The following is a 22414-nucleotide window of genomic DNA, read 5'->3' on the forward strand; positions in this document are numbered from 1 at the left end:
TCTATGAGCGATCTTGCTGGAAACTGATTGCAAATTGTAACTGGCACACTCTACATGCGATTAGCTACTATGAAAGGCAGGAAGTTAACTCCCATTGTCAGTATTAGATTTACACTCTTCGAGATTACTCTGAGACAACTTCATCCCAATTTTTGATTGAACCTTCCAACTTCACATTCAAAGAAGGTTTGTATGGCTGCAAACTATAATTGTAGTTTAAAGAAGCTGTTAAATTACGGATTTTAGCAGTGGTATTTTCTTAAACTGCATCATGTCAGTGTGAAAGGTCCGTTTATTAAGTTGAAAATTTGGTTAAACCTGTAAAAACCTAGACTTCATAACATAAGTGTTCAAGCAAGTACTTGCACATTCTGTGGGTGTCTGCAGACCCATACGCTCATAGCCTCCAATTCCACTGTGTGATATGTTCATGTTAAAATCCGTTAACCTTTATGACTTTATTTAGCAAAGTACTAGTTCAATACTAAGAAATATATATAAAGTATAGCTAGTAGCAAACCTAGCAAAATATTTTACTCCTACAATGCAAACTTTCAGTAAAATTAGAATAACAGCTTATAAAGTTGATAGATTTAGTTTATTTGATTGTATTTCTGACGATGGACAATTTCATTGCCTTCTGCCTTTTAATACAAAGAAAATCTAACCTGCTACGATAGTAATCTGGTATAGTGTAAACGTGGCCTGAGTATACCACAGACATGACATGAAGAAATTTAGCGACAAATCTTAAAACTAATAAATATGTTGATGCTATAACTAAAATGTTTTAATGGTGTTGATATGATTATATAGAAATGTCCATACATACGCATTGCCCAATACACGGTGGTAATTTGATATGAACTTAGCCTCACAATGTTCTCAGAAAAGTTTTGAATTTGTACACTTAAAAGAAAAATCTTCCTCCTCATTGCAGCTGTTTCCACTCGTAATTCAAAATCGAATCAGCCAAATAAAATTTGTTCATGCTTTCTAAGGTCTCCACTAGTTTGCTCCGAAATTCAGTTTTCCACTTTTTGGACAAGATTGACAAAATTTTCTCTGCCTTTATTTGTTGATTTTCATAATTCGTATCTGTTTGCACATTATTAATTTCGTAACTTTCCATATTCATCATGGAAGCCAATTCATCCCAGAAACTTGCTATATGACGACTCAGTTGACATATTTCACGAGTAGTTAAAACATCTTCATTACTGCTTGTCTATGAAAAGTTTAAATGAAAAGGATTGCAAATTTGTCACTGAAGATAAATTTCGTTCATCTAGCGCGCCTTAACGCGAAAAATGATAAATCGTTGGTGTGCAAGTTACGTCATAGCTGTTATGTTAGATGATTTTAACAAAGGTTTTCCCTTATTTAGAATGTAATGTCATGCACCATGGTGAACATTCCATTGTTCTCTCAATCACGGGGAAATGGTTGCACACCACCTATTTTACTCTGACTTAGTTCATACTTTACTGAATTAAATTGACGAGTTGAGGAAAAACAAGTTCGAATTGTATATCGATAAAAAACTTGCATGTGGGTATGAGGTACAAAACTTTGAGTATGTAAAATACTATACCACAACAATCCCGACAAGGCAAATACAGAAATGACAATTAACGTAAGATACTTTGTAGTTCTTTGCGTGAAAAATTATTGTTTAACAGAAAAAATGCTGTATTGGATAATAAAATCATCCATGCGATTTTTACATGTATTCTTTTATAAGACTTTAACAAAGCTTCAAGTCCCCCATCTTCAGTTTCAATTTAGTCAAATTTCTGTCGCAAATCAAATTGCTCGCACGAGTTCATGTTGTGTACGATGGTTTTTATGAATTTATTTAATTTTGCAGTAAAATTTCATTTCGTACAATCACATGACGAATAATACGAACTGCTTCCAACGTTCAAATTATATATATATATATTTGATTATAAAAAGCAAACATGCACCCATAACATTCAATAACATCGTCCATTCCTAGCTGTAAAGGCTAAGTTAATCGTGTTGCATTATATGTTTTTTGACAACAAATGCCACAGTGTTGAACTGTTCTGCAAAAAAATGGTGACAATGTGTGCCAAAATGTTGAATAAATACCTGATTTGTGGGAGTCAAAATTTCATCCAAATCAATATTTATTTCTCCAAGATATTTCTTCAATAAATGTCGATCGAAATCTGTTCGTTCATTAAAGACCTTCAAAATCTTTTTAGCCTTTGCGGAGGGATTTGGATAACTTTTGTGGTTAACAGTAATTTCATCACGTTGCTCAAAAGGTATTTCAAGAAGACCACCCAGTGTATTCCAATCAGTTGCAGCTTTCTGACTAATTTTTTCGATTTCCTCTGTTGTTAGTTTAGTGTAACGAAGATCAACTGAAACGGATCAACAAACAACATACAAACAACATACATACAACACTAGCATTCTACACACAAATATAAACGAAGTGTTGTAAATAAAAATCTGGCAATAGCAAAATTTTTCAGATTAGTATTGTTTTGTTAATAAACAAAACTCTGCTAAAGTTCAAGAAATTTTCTTTCTCATCAACACTATTGTCAATGTAAGCTGTTGGTATATTTTATATGTACATTTAATAATCAGCTTAGGAGAAAAATGAGGTTCATTTCATATTATATTACTGTCTTCTCAACTATTTACTCAAAAATCAAATATTTCACTTTTCTTGTAACTTTATTAGTTTTCTACCAGAAAAGAATGTTGAACATTATGTTACACTGGGCTAAGACCAACAAAAATGATCTCTTTTTACCTTTTAAATTCCCTATTTGCTGGTCTTCATTAATCTTAAGAGTCCAAAGTACTTTTTCATTACCACTGTGTAGTGTATCAACTTGAGTTATTTTCATGCATCCATTAGCAGGGTATGGTATTTTTCTTCCCATAAAATGATGAATTACGTGACCTTCGTTGTCAAGAACTTCCTCGTTAAATTCAAACGTAAATGGTGGAAACTTAGTTCCAGGAATGTCCAAATTTAAATGATGTTTTCGATCTGTCTTAATAAACATGAAATTTCCTTCCACTCCTTTCGTGTAGCCTTCTTGCAAATGATCATTAAGCTGCCTATAATTTATCGTGTATTCACTGATGAATACGACAGATAAATCAAATACTTTGTTTCCTAACTGTGGCAACCTTCGATGAAATACAAAAACACGGCACTTGAAAGAATGATTCAAATGACTGAGGACTCGATGTTCGTCCAAAGACTTTCCAGCAATGTAAATGTAGAGAGCACTTTCTGGAATATTTATGCTAATCGAGTTTCTTACGACATCAATGTTGATATCACTTGGTATTTTCCAAGTAATGGACTCTACGTTGTCCATATACGAGCCACAGAAAACGTAAATGTTGTTTAAATCCAATGTGGTCTCATTAACACGTACGCTCAAAATAGCAGGATTGTGAAATATAATTCCCTTTGGAAGACATTTCAGAGAACAAAGAATCTTCAGGGAATTTTCGTTGTTCAAATGCAGTGGTATATTCCAGAAAGAAACACCATTATTCTCTTTAATCAACTTTATCATCGTTGGTTGAGCTACACTATTTGTATCAACAGTCAGCTCAATGTCATCCAATTCTACAACACCACCATCTGCAGTTATTAATTTCTCCACTTTACGAAAGCTACTTGGATCACCTAAAAATCAGAAAATATATAATAATTCTGTAAAACAATCACAAATAATATAAAATAGGCAATTTGAAATATTAAATTCTCACAAACATGAATACCACTGTGTCACGAGTAATGAACCATATGAATTATTTAGGAAACTATATTTCTTGTAGAAGTTTAAGTACTCTGGTTACTCTACAATGCAGTTTCAAAACTGTATAACCGCATGCGACCTGTTCTCACAAAGTGAAACAAGTCAACGCGAACCAAACAGAGTCAACAACACACTACATCACTCAAAGAATTTTCTCTCACATTCCTTTAGCTTGTCCACATCCATTTCTGAAACATCAAAAGTAGACTTGTTTTGCTCTGAGAAATCTGATGTTTCGTTTCCCTCTGTTTTCCTTTCGTCTTTATGATGATTATTATTATCTACAATTTTTAAAACTGGACTGTGAAATATTGCTGAAATTTTAAAAGATTGACTATGTTCAAGATATCGAACAATTTGCAAATCAATAACCCTGTAAAAAAAAGCAAAATATTTTGTCACACTAAATTGTGCATTTCAATTCAAATCCTAAAAAAACAGATAATTTTATAAGTTAAAAATATTTCAGAATTGAAATACAGCTACAGTTTTGATGTTTTCAGTTTGTTTGTAGCTATTATTGATTTATTACACAATGTCCGTGTTAAAACTGTCTTCGTTTTAGCTATTTATTGTTCAATCTCTCTGTTGGCAAAAAATAAATGGTAAATATTAAAAATTTAAGTAGCTAGCACAAAAAATTAGAACTTAAGCCCTTCAACTTTTTCTTTACCGTTACAACATCAGATACGCAAAAGGGGATAAAATAAAAGTGAAGACAAAAAAACGTGAAAACTATGAAAAATTCGTACATTTGCAAGAATCGCTATGTAACAACAAAATTGGAAGAAACATCCATTTGCAGAAAGTCGAGCCAATTTAGCTCTGCAGAATGCAAACATCCAAATGCAAATTTTGCAGTTTATTCATAAAAGGAGGAAGTTGTCCAGCTTATATTAAACTTTCCAGAAAATAAAATTGCTAAAGTATCTCGTTGTTATCTGTTCCCAGAAATCTGCAAAGCATTGGTTTATGACCAACTCAAAAAACTAAATATACTAATTCATAAACTAAAAATACATAGCTAAGATCTTAAACACACTTCGGGCAAAACCATGGTCATCTGAAATGCAATCAGCAGAGCTTACTTCAGAAACATATCCATTAAAATTGACTTTTTGATCTGTCATCACATGATCAGCGCACGATGACAATCTCGCAAAAAATGCCCAATGTCTATGGGAAAAACTGCCAAGCTATTTAGGGGATGAGTAGTCAGATATTCAGTTATGTTCCACTCGTTTATTTTGAAAGCGATTGTATAAATTTTAAAGAAATCAGTCGGGCAGAGCTGAAAATATGAATCTCCACCTTCGCAGTCAGAAAAAAACGCGATCGTGTTGTGTTACAACTCGTTGTAAGAAAAGCACATTTCAAAAATTACATTTAAGGAGATGCACTAGAATCAGGAATGCATTATAAAACTACATAAGAGACAACAATATGAGCCTTAGTCAGTTCAAGAAAACTGCTTGGCAATATTATGAATTATCATCAGACACGATTTTTAAGAAGTTGATAATCAAAGAACATGGTAGTCTATAAGTCTGTCTTGTAACAAGTCACGTGAACTGTCTAGTAAAATATTGTGTTGTTTTTAATGTTTATAACATTACGTTTTAAGGTTTCAGAAATCGGCGAAAGCTGTAACATTTTACCTGCCATTGATTAGTTATATATGTTCCTTGGCATTTACAGTTTAGTAAACACATAAAATCGTAAGAAAAAATTTTTGTTCTCACCTTCTCTTGCTTTATCCACATCCATATGTGAAACATCAATAGCAGATTCTTTTTGTTCTGACAAATCTGACGTTTCATTTCCCTTTCTTTTACAGTGTTTTTTGTCATCATCATCCTTATCTATAATAATTAACACTTGAGCGTGTACTTGTAATTAAAAAAATTAGGTTGTATTTGCAATAAAAAAGAATCCAGCAGCATTCGATATTGAACAAATACAAGTCAAGTTTTTTAATTTTATTTAAAATTTTAATTCTTCTATCCATGTAGATTGCAAACCCGTCTTCAGAAAATCAGTACATAAATTCTGACGCGGTTATACACACATAAAAAAACATGTGATCACACAAGATTTAAACTTACATCATCGGGAGCTCTATTTTTGGAAGGATAACTTCGCCGCCATCTTTATGAAAGCAAAAGGCGAAGACGAAAAAAAATGTTGCAAAACATTGTTTTTCTCATTGTTCAGGACAAAAATTCACTCAAAATATGACTTGTGAAAACTTTTCCATGAACATAACACAAGCGTGTTTTATATTAACAAAATTACGCACTATAGCTGCGAAATCGGCTTCAATCAATTATATGGCTTTTGTAGTGGAATTATCATTCCAATTTTTTGATAAAGTTCACTGGCTCGCCCTGTTGTGCTGCTAAGCCCACAGAGATTGGAGACAAATCAAATCTATTAGAAACTGCATATGGACGAGACACTCTCGCCACTATAGCCGTCTCTTAATGGCAACGTAATTCGACTTTATAATAAAGCTATTTGTAAAGTTTGATTGCAAACAAAAATGATAAATTCAGAAATGGCAGATTACATGTTGTACACGGCCATATGAAAACTATATGTGCACGCAGGGGTTTATTAAGTGCAAGGAGAAGACAAAAATTATACAAGACAAGTTTTCATACCGTTATTGCTCATTGATTCAGTTGAGTTCTTTTCTTCGACATTCAGTTTCCACTTCAAAACTTTGTTTTCTCTTTGTGAGTCAAGTTCAGTCACCTCCAAATATCCTTTAGCAGGAAAATTCACTTGAATTGTACTAAAGTGATCAACAACAAAACCATCGTTGTCAAGCTTTGAAATGTCTATTTTAAACGTGTATGAATCAAGCTCCTTTCCAGTAAATTTTAGCTGTATTTCATAATATCGATCAGTGTTGATGTCCTTCATGTCTTCATTATTATCATTATTTTCATGGAAGTCTTCACAATCATTGGCCAATTTCAACATTGGAAATCCCACAAACTTCTCACGCACGAAAGAGCTGACAAAGACAACTTTAATATCTAATGTTCCCGTTTTTGATGATCTTCGATGGAATACATATGCATAAGCGTAAAAAAATTCGTTAAGATGACATAAAATACGAGGAATGTAAGAAGGTATAGCTGTAACGAAGATGTATGAAGAAAATGTGTTTATATTTATCAAAATCCTCTTTCGTTTACATCAATGTCTTCCAAAATTTCCACGTGGTCTTTTGCTTGTCATTCGAGTACGATCCATAAATAGCAACAATCTTCAAAGAACCATTATCTTCTCTCGAAATAGCTCTATCTCCATTAATGTTAATTTGCAATGGAGCAGGCTTCGAGAAATGTAGGCCGTTAGGAAGACATTGCAGATGACATATGCTACTTTTAAGAAGTTCCAAGTACAGCAAACTTTTGATGTAGCTTGGATTGTTAACCTTGACTAACTTTATCATTGTACTGTCTTCTAAACAGCCAGGACCAATATCAAAGATAACGTCCTCCATCATTAAATTGCCACCACCAGAAGTGACCAGTTTTTCCAGTTTACAGGACACTGCCTTTGTATCTAAAAATTTTAACACACTTACATTCTTCAACTCCTTCGATTCCATTTCACTGTTTCCAGAATATTCTCGCCTTTAGGCAGTAGGCTTAAATTTAATGAATGCGCTTTTTGACTCACTTGCTTTTTTAGTTCAGTGAAGTTAAAATTTACGAAATGGCCGGGTCACACATAAACACACATATCTCAATACAATAAAACTGTTGCTTCTTAGCTGCGATGAGTGTCTGCAAATATTCATGTATGAATCCCATAATTCGCAGAAAAACAAGTTATTTCATAGGATATAAACACAACAAAGCATGCATACATGAATATGGCCGCTGTAAATTAATGCGCTAATCGTGCCACTCAAACTCTTATGTACCTTAACTGTTTCTAGATTTTAAAATTTTTTTCAACCCCACATGATTTTTTACCACTATAGAAATGAAAACCACATTTTTAATTATTAGTAATTTCGCTTTTTTATGAATAAAACAGTGCACTTTCTATCATGTTTTATGCATGTCAAACACTGACTTTTACAATGCGTGAGGTTAAGAAAGGACATAACGTTATAAGCAATAATATTTGTTAATTTCATACCTTTATTCAAAGATGAAAACGACTTTATTCTTTCAAAGGCTTGAGTTTCAACATCAGACTAAAACATCGATCATTGAAATGTAGCTACATTCACAATTCACCAGATAAATGAAATAAATTTATATTTAATACTAACTTTATTAATATCGAACTATTATTAAATAAATTTCTTACTATCTTATTAACATGTCGTGAACTTCCAGTGATGTGTCGACATTTTTAATGTAACACAGTTTAACTTGCCTCAAAATAAAGAAACTACGTTTTCCGTATACACATTATCTGGGTCTTTTCCAATGCTGTTTATAAGTATTTATCAAGTTCGTACGCGTCTCAATCGGATTTTAGGAGCGTATTTTTTAACTGTTTGAAGAACGTTGACTGCTTTGACTGCTGTGTTAGAGCTTTATCTTTTTTTGATGTCCTTTTTAATCCAGATTGAGCTTGTTTCTATTTTCACGAGGTAATATAATTTGTTGGAAGTATATGCCTCGCTACTCAACACATTTCATGCAGTTGCTTTCCGTTATGTTGGCGGAAGATTTCAATGAAATTAACAATCAAACTCAAAAGCATTGTACAAGTATGCATAGTGATTGTCATATCTGCTCCAAATGAAAATCATATGATCATAATGCATCCAATCATAGAGGTACAAACGATGATAGCCACATAATAGATATCATAATAGATATTTAAGAATGCAGACTACTAAACTTTCAACTTATATTATATTACCACATCTGAATTTGCGTGTAATTTTGAAATTGCGAATTTGGTAACATTTTAGTTTAAGTAGTTTATTATTTTATAGTTGACCATCACAAATAAAGAAAAATTCAATGGAAAGTTTTTGTAAATTTGTTCAGCATATAGTCATGCAGGTTTGACGGTTCTCGAGTTCATACTCACTAACTACCGTTGTTTTCTGGAAAATCTTTCTAAAAGTTTACTGTTAGAAGCACAGTAGACTTAAGACAGATTTTCCAGAAAAGAACGGTAACTGGTCTAAAAACAAGATATGAGTAAGTAAATATTATTAATTAAATATACCTGACTGGTGGGAGACAAAATTTCATCCAAATCAAGCATTACTTCTTCAAGGCATTTCTTCAATACATATCGATCAAATTTCTTTCCTTCATTAAAAATGACTAAAATCTCTTTAGCTTTTGCGGAGGGATTTGGATAAATTGTGTCGTCAACAATACTATCAGCACGTATGTCAAAAGGTATTTCTAGAAGACCACCCAGTATATTCCAATCAGTTCCAACTTTCTGACAAATTTTCTCGATTTCCTCTGTTGTTAGTTTAGTGTATCTAAGATCAGCTAAATATAGTAAAAAAACATGTAAAGAAACACCGATTTATTACACATCATCTAAGAAAAACGTGAACGTAGTCAAAACACATGGCACCGGATGAGGATGCAGGGAGTGATACAGCTACTGGGAAGCTCTTACCCTATATAAATAATTTACGATAACACAGACCGTATAATTTTGGCATTGGTTTTATTTTTAGAAATAAGCTCTTTCTCACGAAAGACGAAGTCTCGTCATCAATGATGATCAAACCGTAACATTTTGGCTGTAGAAAATACCCAACAATTAGAAAAAAAGAAGATGATCAATTTGAAAACTGAAGATCCCATTTGTCCATTGCGGAGTTTCTCGGACCATAAACGTCTTTTCCTTATGATGTAAATCACGCTTTGCGCGAATAAATGGTAATTTCAGTCTTGATTTTTTCCATTGCGCATGAAAATGTTTAAATCTCTACATTTTCAGCACCCTTGATCTCATATTTGGCAAATACAAAATACTTTATTTACCAGAACAAAAACTTAAGCAAAAACCGAATTCTACTAATGGATGTATTCTTTATTAAATCATACAAACCAGAACTTAACAATGGCCTGAAAGCCAGTAATACAATCAACTTGATTTTCCCAAAAAATCCAAACTTCCGCACTCACACTTCCTTCGAAATGATGGAAATAAACAGATATACAGGGAGCCACAGTTAGCTTGTAAATATTTATCGTTTGATGATGAATTTGTAATGAATTCAAAACATTACAGAATGAAATAACTGTCTCGTTTGTTTTCTCAAATATTGAGGTCAAAATGGACCTTTTCTCCGGAGTATGTTTCATATTTTATACATGACACCAAATACTATAAATATAGTCAAAAGTTAGGGAAACCAAAACAATAAATCATATAAAAGTAACTCAAATTTTTCCCAATGCAGAAATGATTTATCCACCCTTGACTTTTTACTATGTATTTTTATGATGCAAATGTGACTACTGAGAAAATATCATGTACTTGATGAAAAATAAAGAAATGTAAACAATATGTCTACATCATGCATTAGCATTGAAATAAGTCATTTTGTTGAATGGTACAATCACCATAACCTATCTATCCAGGGCTGTCGTACTATCTATAATTTGGAGGGGGCTCATATTGGGGAGATAATTGCATGGGCATGTTGTAATCCGTCGATAAACAATAGATTTCAAAGAGCTTAACAAAGTATATCATGCATAACATGTGACCCTTAAATCAAAATTTTGTATTACCATATACTTACCTTGAAAACATCGTTTCTTCTTCTCTTCTCCAGAAAAAATAGCTATGGAAAAAGCACAAAGTTCGTGTTTGCATGACAAGTCGACACATATAACAATATTTTTAACAAATTTGACATTGTGAATATTATACTTAAGTTTATGTCAACGTATTATAATGTTATTTAGATCTTGAAGACACGTTCAAAATTAATCCAATAAATCATCAAAAGAACCTTGTGTTTTCGTTGTATGCATAGGTAATAATAAAAATATTTTTTGTTCATGCACAGTGAAGTATAATATCAGCTGCAACGATAACTGACCGCCATCTTTGAGGACAGTATATGGTAGCTATGCAGGTCGCTTCAGTTCTTTTTTGTTCAAAAATGGCGATAGATGTATCAACAAAACACATAAAATACTGCTATTTTTTGTTGTTTATTTAATTCCTCATATTAACACTTAAGATAGTGAACTTTTCGAAAAATTGCCGGCCATTTTGTTTGGTGAATGTTACAACATCACTGCAACAAAAAGGGTTAAATCAAGGGAGTACGTATATATTTGCAAATTGAAAAGTTAAAAGACATGCGAATAGGGTAAGTGCAGGTCTCTTCAGGCCTTTTCAGTGCCTTAATCTAATTATAGAGCGTTTATATAAGTTATCGTTGCAGTTGAAATTACTCTTCACTTTTTCTATGGCAAGAAATTTTTATTAAGAAAAATAGATTATTCCGTTTGAAATTTATAATTAAATTTTTATTTTCACTTTTTATTAAATTTTTTTACAATATACATTTATGGTAGTAATGAATATTTTTTCTCATATTTTTTCTATTCGAATTTAAGTAAATAAAGACTGATGAGCATTGAAATGATGTTAATATCATGTAAAAATAAATGTAATCAAATTGCTATTGTACAGCGATCACATATTGAAGTGTAATAAGAAATGAGAAAATTCAAGCTAGTATGCTTACCCTTAAGTTCTGCATTGTCTTTCAATTCATCATTTGACCTGACAGCTGCATGAATCCGAACAGGGAGACTGGGGTATGTTTTAAGAAAATATGCCTTGTGATCTCCAATCTTATAAATAGGTTTTGGTTGTGGTCTTTGCAGTGGTCGATCGTGCAAATGTTGGCCAATATTACGAATGAGCCTTAAGCATTCTGTCCATGAAGATCCATACTTTCTTCCATTTACCAAATATTCATAAACATCGCTATCCATTTGACTTTTCCAATTTGAAGATTCAATATTCAATTGTTGGACGATACTAGATTGGGGATCATTTGTTTTAATCGACTGTAAGTCACCAACTTTACATAAAAAGTGAAATTTCTCGTCATCCGACATAAGAAATGGATGTTTCAAGGCTTCGTTGGCAGATGGTCTTTCTTCTGGTTGTAGTTTTAACATCCACGACAGAAGGTCTTTTAATGTTTCATCCTTGATTTCGTCCAAGCCAACGGGTATCCCATTCAACATGTTGATCAGTCTGTGGGTTTAGTTCCAAAAGGATGTTTCCTTTTGTTGCAACATAATAAGCCACCATTCCTGCATTCTAAAAATAGCATAAGGTCAAACCTTTATTTAAAGAGAATAAAACACAATAGCTAATAAGTAACTAAATTAATTTGTAGTCCTCTTAGATGGTGCTAGACTTATATAACACAAGCGATATAAAAAAATCAAAATTTTAAGCTCATATTTATAAAATTTAGAAATTTAGCCTACAATATATCAACATAATCTGAGTTCAATTGAAAAAAATTAATTTCTGCATCTTAAATTATAGCTTTTCAATGGACGACAACTTCAGTAAATTTAATATCAGGCCGTTGCACAGCTTACTAAGGACATTTTCAGTTTTCCAATTAAAAATGTAAGAGCAACAATCTATTGTCCGAGATTAAATTCATGCAATTAATTTCTTATCGCCAGGTTACACTAACTTACTTTTTTCAATTGTGCTATTTTTGCCGAAAGTTACTTTTTGCGCACTGGTGTGATCTGTAGCTACTTATTTCAGAAGTTAATTTACCAATCGAAAATGCCTAAATAAGTGTTCAATATATGATGTTAAATAAAAAGTTTGGCTGTTCTTAAAATTATATCAGTTCTTTTCTCATTTTCTCGAAACTCCGAAAATGACTTAAGGAAAAATCAAATTGACGATGCAGTAAATTCCCACACTCACCATTACATCCGACTTTGTTTTGTAACGACCTTTATCAAACGAATCTTCTTCTTTACAATATGATTCAGGAGCAATCCAAAACTCAGTTCCCACATTAGAATTGGCTTTTATGCCAAAATCAGCTATGAGAAATTTGCCTTGTGAGTCTCGGAGAACATTGGAAGGTTTTAAATTGCAATGAAGAATAGGTTGCAGGCCACTATGAAGATAAGCTAATCCTTGCAAAATTGGTCTGAGAATTTCGGGAAGAGCTTTTTGAAGATCAGACAAAGTAGAAGACTTCACAAAACTCTCCAACGATTCCTCGCATAAGTCTAATATTAAATACACATATTCCGTGTCATTGTCTTCCTCTAAATATGAATAGTTCACAACATATTTCGATTCCTTTGCGCTGAGTTCATTCAAAATATCCTTTTCTCGGCGTGTTAGCTCGATGAAGTTATCTCGATGTATTCGTTTCACAGCTTTGCCGTAACCATCTTTTCGCAGTCCAAGAAATACACGTGTTCCATCGTTTCCTCTGCCGATGCAAAACTCGTCTGAGAAAATTACACGTACATCGCCCACATGTTTAACCTTTCTAAAGGCACTGGCCCCATATTCACACAATTTTAAAAACATTTCTCCATGCTTTGTTGATTCACCAATAAATTTCCACTCTTGTAACTGCAGTTCTTAAAATGACATAAAAGTACTTAATTATGGAAGTATATAGGTAGGACAGCGAGAGGATGTAGAATGTAAATAGATATAATTTAATTGTTGCATACATAAATACCATTTTGCATCGTGAGTCTTTGATATTACAGCATGACGCACAAACCCAGATATTGTTGCTAAGCAATATTACTATAAATTTACTTCAGGGGTCTCCAAATTACAGCCCGCGGGCCAGATGCGGCCCGTTGGGCCTCTCAATCCGGCCGGTAGAGACACTTAAGAAAGCCAATTTCACATCTAACATTGAGAAAACTGAACAGACTAATTTTGATTTTCTTATGATACTACTCTTGGTTGAAATTTAACCTTTAAATTTTGAATAAATATTTTCTTAACTAATGAAGCTTGTGTAATGTACTTCGTTTTATTAAAATCTTTGCTCTTTGACCAGCGGTATACGGTTCGTCAGCCCTCAACATGCTGGATGAAAGTTAATGTGGCTCTCTGGCTGTAAATTTGGAGACCCCTGATTTACTTGGATAAAAACTGTAAACTATGTACTAATTGTAATGAAGCTGACATTGATACAAATAAGTGTCGATGGCAGTTATATAATTGACGTGCATTGATATTTCTTGATTTCTTACCTGATAAAAATGACCTTGGTCTTCGAAAAGGTGGACTTTTACGACCTAACTAAAAATGTATTAAAATAATTTTTTATTATTGATGAAATAAATTAATATTATCATCACACGTACAAGTAACTAAAAACATGAACTTGCTGTGATGTTACATTTATATACATTTGCCTTTCACTGTTAGGAACTGTACTTCATTTTTCATGAGTTTTGAATCTCGTTAAATCAAGCTTCTCTTAATAATTTTCGGTTGCTTTTGCAAAGTCGAAAATCTGATACAAGTATTCAGACAAAGTGTAATGGTTACATTTACAATAATTTATCGTTTATATCTGACGTGCCACTAACGTACCTCAAAATGAAAAAAGAAAGAAACTACGGCTTTCGTACATATTTTTATCTGTGGCTTTGCCATCTATGGTATTTAAGTGCTTATGAAGTTCGTGCATGTCTAAATTGGATTTTAATTTTGAGTGCTCTTCTTGCTTTTATAATTTCAAAAAGTTAATTAGTCTTTCATTTTTAGTGTCTTTTCCAATCTCGTATAAGTCTGTTACAAAAACTCGCGTGATAAAAAATAACGTTAGGAGTATAGTCGTCAGCCCTCAGTACTAAATTTTAGTGGCTTTTTGCTAACTTAAAGGACACATGCAACATAAAATTCAGATTGTTATTTTTGTACTTTACATAAAGGTATAGCTCCAACTAATAGTTCAACAAAGTTTGAGACTCAAAGGATAAATATTTTTGACGATATGGAGGTTTAAAGTTGATGCTTTACTAATAACGTATTGAAAATGCCCGACGAGCTAACGACGGCTACCGATTGAAGAAGGTCGTTGTGACGTAATAGTTGACATTAGCTAAACGCAGTCAATTGCGCGCTTCGTTCAGAATATATTGGTAACTTCATAACAACACGACAATTTAGCATTGAAAATATAGTTTATTGTGCCGCATTTAATTGTAAAAACGGTTCTTCAAAATCCACCAAACGCAGCAAAAGGTTTCTTTTTTTCGTTTCCCGAAAACAAGCGCATGCGAGATAGTTGATTGAAAAAAATCCGACACAAAAATTTGAAGCCAACAAAGAGCTCAAAATTGTGCTCGCAACATTTCGAGAGTTCGTGCTTCGTGCAAAATTTTGAAGCGACGCAATCAGGAGGATGGACAGCAGGACGGCTTCGCCTTAAGAAGGATGCTGTATCCACGATTTTTTAATACTCTGTGGAACCCACAAGTGTAGCATCTAAAAGGAAGCAGCCAACAAATGTTAGAACTGCATTTGAGAAGAGACAAAGGCAAGAGGTGATTAATAGTTATAGTTAGCAATATTTGTTTACATTTATCAAAAACTAAGCTATATAGCATTACCAAATTGAGGACAATTTTATAATTTTAGATTATTGACGACGTTCTTGCAGAACATGACGACTTTCTTGTAGGCGACGACCACGATGTGTCGACATCGGCTCGAAATGTTTGTGCGTTTTACCTCAAAGGAAGTTTGTCTAAGATAAAGATTTCAAAATATATGTAGACAGCGAAACACAAACATATACAGTGGTAACTCATTCAGACTAATGTCGTTTGATCTTTTCTTTGTTATTTTAACTCATAGAAAATTCCTTAACGTACCTTAGAAGCGCAATGTGAAATGCCAAGCAGACATAACAATCCGTCCGCAAAAACACGTAAGGTCAAGAACCACTCAAACAAAAGTGCCAAATATGATAAGTAGAGGTATAGACTTTCCATTTCGGTTGTTTTGATTTTTGTGAAAAATCCATCAATACGATAATTTTATTTAAAGGTTGAGTTAATTTCAACAAAAAATCACAGCACACAGACGACGTCATGTGAAATTGAACATTTTGAGGATAGCGCTGTATGGTCTGATACAGAAAGCACGTCGACGATGAGCAATAGCTACAATGGATCAGACTCCTACGTTTTCTTCACTCTCAGGCATAGGTCCAATGTCATGTGTGTACACGACCATAGCTGTTTTACGAGCTTCGTTTGTACACACTGTGGCAAACTCTTCCTCTTGTGTGATACAAATATGATCGCCATGTATCAGAGGATCAGTATTGTTTACCTCTTGGCACATATACTTTCCCGTCCTGTACTCATGACCACAAAAGCCACACTCGCACCTAAAAGATAAAACATTGTTTTTACTTTGGGAAAACAATGAAGCATAAATAAAATGCAACTAACCATTCAACATTTCCAATTCTGTGAATGTATTTATCTTCGCTTTCCGATGACGGAGAATTGTCATTATGACCACCTTTACGCGTTGGCCAAAAGCTCCATGTGCTAGGTTGTACCTCATTGTTATTGATGATAATATCATAATCGGCATCTTCTTCAGAAGTATCCATTAATTTTTGATAAATAAAAAACAGTAATAGCAAAGTACCGAAAAACGTGCAAGTCGTAGAACGATAAAAGAACGATGCTTGTTGATGTCAACTAATACGTCACTCTTTCCCAGTTCCCAGACTTAAACAATCTCACGGCGTTTTAGCAATGGTCATCGAATATCGTGTTTTTACCGATTATAACCCTAAATATCTTTTGAAATATTTTGCGGACTACTTTGAAACTTGGTACGTCTTATTTTCACGTATAGGCATTACAATAAAAAAGTTGTCCTCTAGCTTGCATGTGTCCTTTAAGTACAGATACAGTTATATCTAGACAGATTTTCTAAGTAGAAAATATCCAAAGTCAGCTTGATGTTAAAACAATACACACCCGTATGCAATGTATTTCAAAACTAATCATTTTGACGAATTGACGGGATATCGTACCTGGTGATATTTCTTAAGATCATCCAAAATGGAGTAAAAAAGAAGCTTTCATGACACTAACTTTATTACGCACCACAGCCTTGTACCCTGGCGTCTGAAGGGATTATGGATGCAATAACCCACTGTCGAGAAACTTTTGTGTTATGTGCTATTTAAAATAAACCAATTGGAAACCTATGAATAAAACATTGTGTATAAGAAAATGCTATAGAATTGAGAACTCTTCCTAATAATTACTAAGTCACCACATGATAAACAAAGAGGTTCCTTTCCAGCATCTAGAATACCTCTAATTTCTTTGGTTTTACTCAGGCTTTCACATACTTTCACTTTCTCTCTTCCCTATTCCATAATTGTATTAATTTATGTCCATCTAACTTTGATTCTTGTATTTCCTACAGTTTCTCTTGTAGTCTGTTCTTATCTCACATAAATACATGCATCTGTCTCTTTTTCGGCAAAAATTCATTCTTCAGTAAATCATTTCCAAAGTGAATATGCTCATTTTCTTACTAACGTCCACGACCAGCAATTTTACAACTCTAACAACATTCATACTCATTCTGAGCTACAAATACTCCTCCAAAACGTAATCAAACCACTTTGTAATTTTACATCTTGATTTAATTTACTAATTACAACGTGTTTTCCTTCCCATACAGTATAATACAGTAAAAAGTCTTGATAAGTAAAATGTTGATGATGACAGTTAACATATTTGAAAGTTGTGAAATGTTCCTGCAATTAACTAAAAACGTTGATGAGAAATGTAAACTACTTCTCATCTCTGAAACTGAACCGATCAATAAACATTAAAACAAGTCAAGTGTATAGAATCTCGTACGGCATATATATATATAAAAAATTAGTAATATTTTCCAGTTTCAAAATATCTTATTAGACAATATCATCGCCTAATTCTTAAAACGGTATTTTTAGAAGTGCACCCACTAGGGCCAATCAGTTAAACCTTTAAGACATTTTTTTCTATTTCTTCTTGTTCAAGTCTGGTGTGCCTAACCAACCTTATAATACATCTTCAAAACAAAAATGAAGGGGAATAGAGGAGGTGCAATAAGCCAACGTCGGGAAATTTTCAGCCCCATAGTTAATTTTCAAAATCTCAAACCGTATGAATATGTAGTGTACGCGGGAAAATCTGTCGAATAATGATCTTGAGTCACATAAAAGAATTACATTAAGTGACGGCGTAGCTAATTTAAACATCTTAACCAGACATAAAGTTGAATATGGTGCAAAATTTCAATTCTATTGTTCACAAACCTTTAAAAATATAATTTTATTACAAGTTTCATTATTTTCATCCATTTGTATGGCGAAATCGTTAAAATACAGAAAGCATATATCACTTTAATGATCGTTTCCATCCACACTATTCAGTATTCACATTTTCTAAAGTCGATTATAATTGACTATAGAAGCTAGCAACTATATAACTAGCAGAACCACTGCCATTTATAACAAAATCAAAAGAGATATTTGTATCATAAAATTCCCAAAAGGATACTCGAAATTTTTCACGCAAAAACAGTCAACGCTATATAAGAATATATGACAGAGCTGTGACAATGTATGCAATGTTTATAGTTTGTACCACGTGACATACGAAAATATAAGTGGAGAAAGTGGTGGATTCGAATCAAAGGGTGATTCGCACATAAGCATAAAATTTCAACAGTAAATGATTACATGTTTCTCTTTCTGTTGCTTTGCCATAAATCATCTCGAGAAAATAGGCAACAACACATTAAAGCATAAAGGTTCCACTTATCCTCTTTCAGCGCATCTCCTTGGTTTTCCTCGGTACACATCACTCACTGATACCTCCCTCCGCCCTCTACTAACATACTTTACTTTAATTAAACCTATGAATTGGTATGTTGTGTTTTGTCATACCACTTAAACACTCGTCATTTTGCTTATGTTGAATACTTTACCGGAGGATTGCATTTAATTACTTATCATTTGTGAGTAACAAGGCATGAGTTTTACTTGCCGTCAATATTGAGGTTGCCACGCTTACTAAAGACTTCACTTCTTTCATAACGTCTTGAAAAAAACGTTCCCATTGCAAGATCTGTCAAATCGAAAAATTGTAAATAAAGCAACAATAAATATTAAAATATCACTTGTCAAGCGTCAAAGACCTTGTGAAAATTTTTGCGACTTATGCATGATAGTAAAAAGCTGTTTCACGTCAATCACATTCAATAATTTGATATATAAAAATGAGAATGCTCCACTTTTATTAACCTTCAAAATCAGGTTTTTTACCATCTCTAAAGTCTTTTTCGTCACTGTTTATCCCAGTTTCAACTGCAATTCTTTGAAAGACATAAAGTCAGTACATTTAAGGATGAGTTAAACTAAAACAATTAAATGCATAATAGTTGCTCTGATTTCCCCAATGTACAATGAATTTCGATAGTAAATGTGCATTTTGGACGAAAAGAAGAGCAACAAAAATTAATGAATTATAATTTTACTCATTTATCCAAACATATTTGATACGATTAGAGGCAAGCTGGCGTGAAGTTAATCAAAAGTTCTGCTTATTGTGAGCTGTGTATAAAACCTTGTACGTATCATTTCAGCGTATTAAAGTTAACGTTTTGTAAAAATATTTCTTTTCTATAAATTATTTTTTATCTTATAGCGAAAGATAAAGTATGTGCCATTGGAGTAAGTACATTTCAGAAATACAATGTCATTGTTAAGCGTCAAAGAAGGCGTCATTTGATTTTACTAAAAATGCATAAAATATTTTACATAATGTAATCAACATCTAAATATTCATCATAATGTAACAACTAATGATTTTTAACCATGGTGTCGATGCACAAAAAATAGGCACGCAGTGCTTAAATGTGTTCGGCTTGTCAAGTAAATGGTCACAAAATGAAGTAGTTTCACAACCATAGTTCAAATAATAACGCATACTTAATACCATTTAAATCAAACATGTTTGAGGTTTAAAAATATGTTTTGTGCTCAATGTTTTACATCCCAATGATTTATATATAAACTTCTAGTCAATGCAGAAGAGATAAATAGGTCAGAAAACTATGCATGATTATGGCGCATACGATAACTTCGAAGAAGATGACTGACAAGCAAGTGCAGTTTTTTAAATTCATTTAGTGTCCAAAAACTACATAAATCTTTAAAAATACGTACACCACTAGCTATTAGTTTATAGTTGACAAATAGAACTAGTTATTTAGTTGAAAAACAGTAAAATTCGTTTCCAAAAATTTCTTTGCGGACGTACGCTGGGAAATGACGTTTAGCAAACATCATTAAAAATGCAGGCGAATCGGGAAAAGTAAAACTTTTTTATTTTTCTTATTCTCCTTCTTTACTAAATTGTTTTTTTCGTGATAAATTTAAACCTCTTACAACGTTATAGTGTAAGTTTATTGGAAATACCTATACTGCTAAAATCACGATTGTCGTGAAAACAAGGCTGAGGCCCCAAAACTTGCCCATATAAAATCAATTTTTGAAATCAGGGCCTCAATATTGACCTAATTTAGTTCAATAGACTTTACAGCCATTATAAATTGTTTACATTCTTTTTTCCGAAGAAATGTATTTAAAGAAAAAAATGCCCTTTTTCCGGTTGGCCTACCCTTTTTCAGCCTTTTGAAACCGCCTTTTAGTGCCCTTTTTAAATACCCTTTTATAATATATATCCTTCTCAATACCTTTTCTATACCCTTTTTAATACTCCCTTTTTGCACTTAATTCTTTTATATATTGTAGATAATGTCCTTTGTAACAACATCAAAGTGTAGCTTGAACTAGCTTCGTATCATCCAAGCTAAAATCATAAAGCGGAACCCGCTGTTTGTACTTTTAAGTATATAATAGAAACAATGGAGTGTGAATCTTGTACATTAAATCATAAACTGGCTTTGTTCTAGTTACAATACCGTACAACACCGCAAAGTTAGACCAAGATTACACCAGGTGAGCTTTTTCTCGGAAGAAGAGCGAGAACAAGATTGAACGTGTGAAGATGTAAAGACCTTCTCTGGCAGAATCGGTGATGGAAAGATCGATAACCAAAGAGAAAAAGACATGGCAATTCGAGATAGGCGATATGATTATAGTTCGAGGTTACAGAAAGAATACAAACAAACCATCGTAGATTTGAGGAGTTGCACATGAAAAATTAGGATAAGTCACTAACACAGTTCAAGTTGGTAGTATTCAGTGGAAACGAAATGATATGTTGATCAGTTGGCTAAATATAACATTAGTACTATAATCATGCAACATAATTTACATCTACAAACATCCATCCATTAACATCTCCTTTTTACAGATTAAATTTGTTAAAACATTAAACAACATGGACAAAATCAAAAAAGAGTATTGCACAAACAAAGTTGCTGCCAGTAAAGTGATATATCAAACATTCGGAACAAAAATATAGTTGTCTAAACTACATACAGGAATACACCTTTAGTTTTAAGGAAAGTATCAAAGTCAGTCAGAATGGTACTAATCAAGAAACTAAATAGTACAGACTTATTTCTTAACTGCTTTCAGTAGAATGTGAACCTTGTGACTTCAACATGTTTATCATCACATGATGAAATTATGATCTAGCCTGCAATTGCATCACCAAATACGACCTCACACTACCACGTGAAGCCAAACTACAACGACTGTTAAGGAAGCTTCTAAAGAAAGACTCTATTAGCAACAAAGTTTATAATGATATCTTCCCCAGAGGTTCTCAACCCTCACGCTTCTATGGCTTACCGAAACTTCACAAGAAACGAGAACCAGAACAATCGCCTCCACTACGACCGATAGTTTCATCAATCAACGCATACAATTACAATTTAGCTAAGTATCTTAGTTCTCTACTAACACCACTCATACCAGATGACCACTCCACTAAAGATTCTTTCACTTTCCTCGACGACTTCTCATCTTTCAACTCATCAACTTCTTGTCATTTAATTCTTCATCTCCTACGACGTTGAAAGCCTATTTACTAACATACCACTTACTGAAACCATCAACCTAGCAATCGACTTAATATTCACTCACAACCCCACGTTCAGTATAAACAGGACCGACCTCACACAACTGTTTTTAATAGCAACAGCACAGACGCATTTTTTATTTAATGGAAAATTTTATGACTAGACGGACGGTGTTGCGATGGGCTCTCCCTTAGCACCCATACTTGCTAACATTTTCATGGGCTCACATGAACGAAACTGGCTAAACAACTACAACGACACTAAACCACTATTTTACCGCAGATACGTTGACGATATTTTTTGTGTTTTTACTAATGAAACTGAGTCCATGAAGTTTTATAATTACATTAACACACAGCATGCAAACATTAGATTTTCTTTTGAAACTGAACAACAAGATCAACTGCCATTTCTTGACATTTTACTAACAAAATCCCACGACAGCTGTACAACATCAACATACCACAAACCAACGTACACAGGACTTC

General features: G+C 33.2%; 3 protein-coding genes and 1 long non-coding RNA gene across 4 annotated transcripts; all 4 read right to left on the minus strand.

Annotated features, from left to right (window-relative positions):
• Positions 1-443: 443 nt before the first annotated feature.
• On the minus strand, positions 444-7018 carry LOC124448600. The gene is made up of 5 exons (XM_046999561.1): positions 6491-7018; positions 5570-5689; positions 2798-3694; positions 2119-2396; positions 444-1228 (listed from the first exon to the last, which is right to left on the minus strand). Exons 1-5 carry the CDS (start codon positions 6813-6815, stop codon positions 932-934), a joined length of 1917 nt encoding a protein of 638 aa, XP_046855517.1. The 5' UTR covers positions 6816-7018; the 3' UTR covers positions 444-931.
• A 133-nt stretch (positions 7019-7151) lies between these two features.
• On the minus strand, positions 7152-8189 carry LOC124448608. The gene is made up of 2 exons (XR_006949171.1): positions 7992-8189; positions 7152-7406 (listed from the first exon to the last, which is right to left on the minus strand). It is a non-coding gene; the product is annotated as an uncharacterized LOC124448608 (long non-coding RNA).
• Positions 8190-8963: 774 nt separating this feature from the next.
• Positions 8964-12064, minus strand: LOC124449059 (serine/threonine-protein kinase/endoribonuclease IRE1-like). Its single transcript, XM_047000003.1, has 4 exons — positions 11554-12064; positions 10594-10635; positions 9045-9322; positions 8964-8999 (listed from the first exon to the last, which is right to left on the minus strand). The coding sequence occupies exons 1-4, from the start codon at positions 12062-12064 to the stop codon at positions 8964-8966; spliced, it is 867 nt and encodes a 288-aa protein (XP_046855959.1).
• A 667-nt stretch (positions 12065-12731) lies between these two features.
• On the minus strand, positions 12732-13400 carry LOC124449060 (serine/threonine-protein kinase/endoribonuclease IRE2-like). The gene has a single exon (XM_047000004.1). The coding sequence runs from the start codon at positions 13398-13400 to the stop codon at positions 12732-12734; it is 669 nt and encodes a 222-aa protein (XP_046855960.1).
• Between the last annotated feature and the right edge of the window lie 9014 nt (positions 13401-22414).

Source organism: Xenia sp. Carnegie-2017, unplaced genomic scaffold (assembly GCF_021976095.1).
Source record: "Xenia sp. Carnegie-2017 unplaced genomic scaffold, XeniaSp_v1 HiC_scaffold_23, whole genome shotgun sequence".
Classification (NCBI taxonomy): Eukaryota; Metazoa; Cnidaria; class Anthozoa; order Malacalcyonacea; family Xeniidae; genus Xenia; species Xenia sp. Carnegie-2017.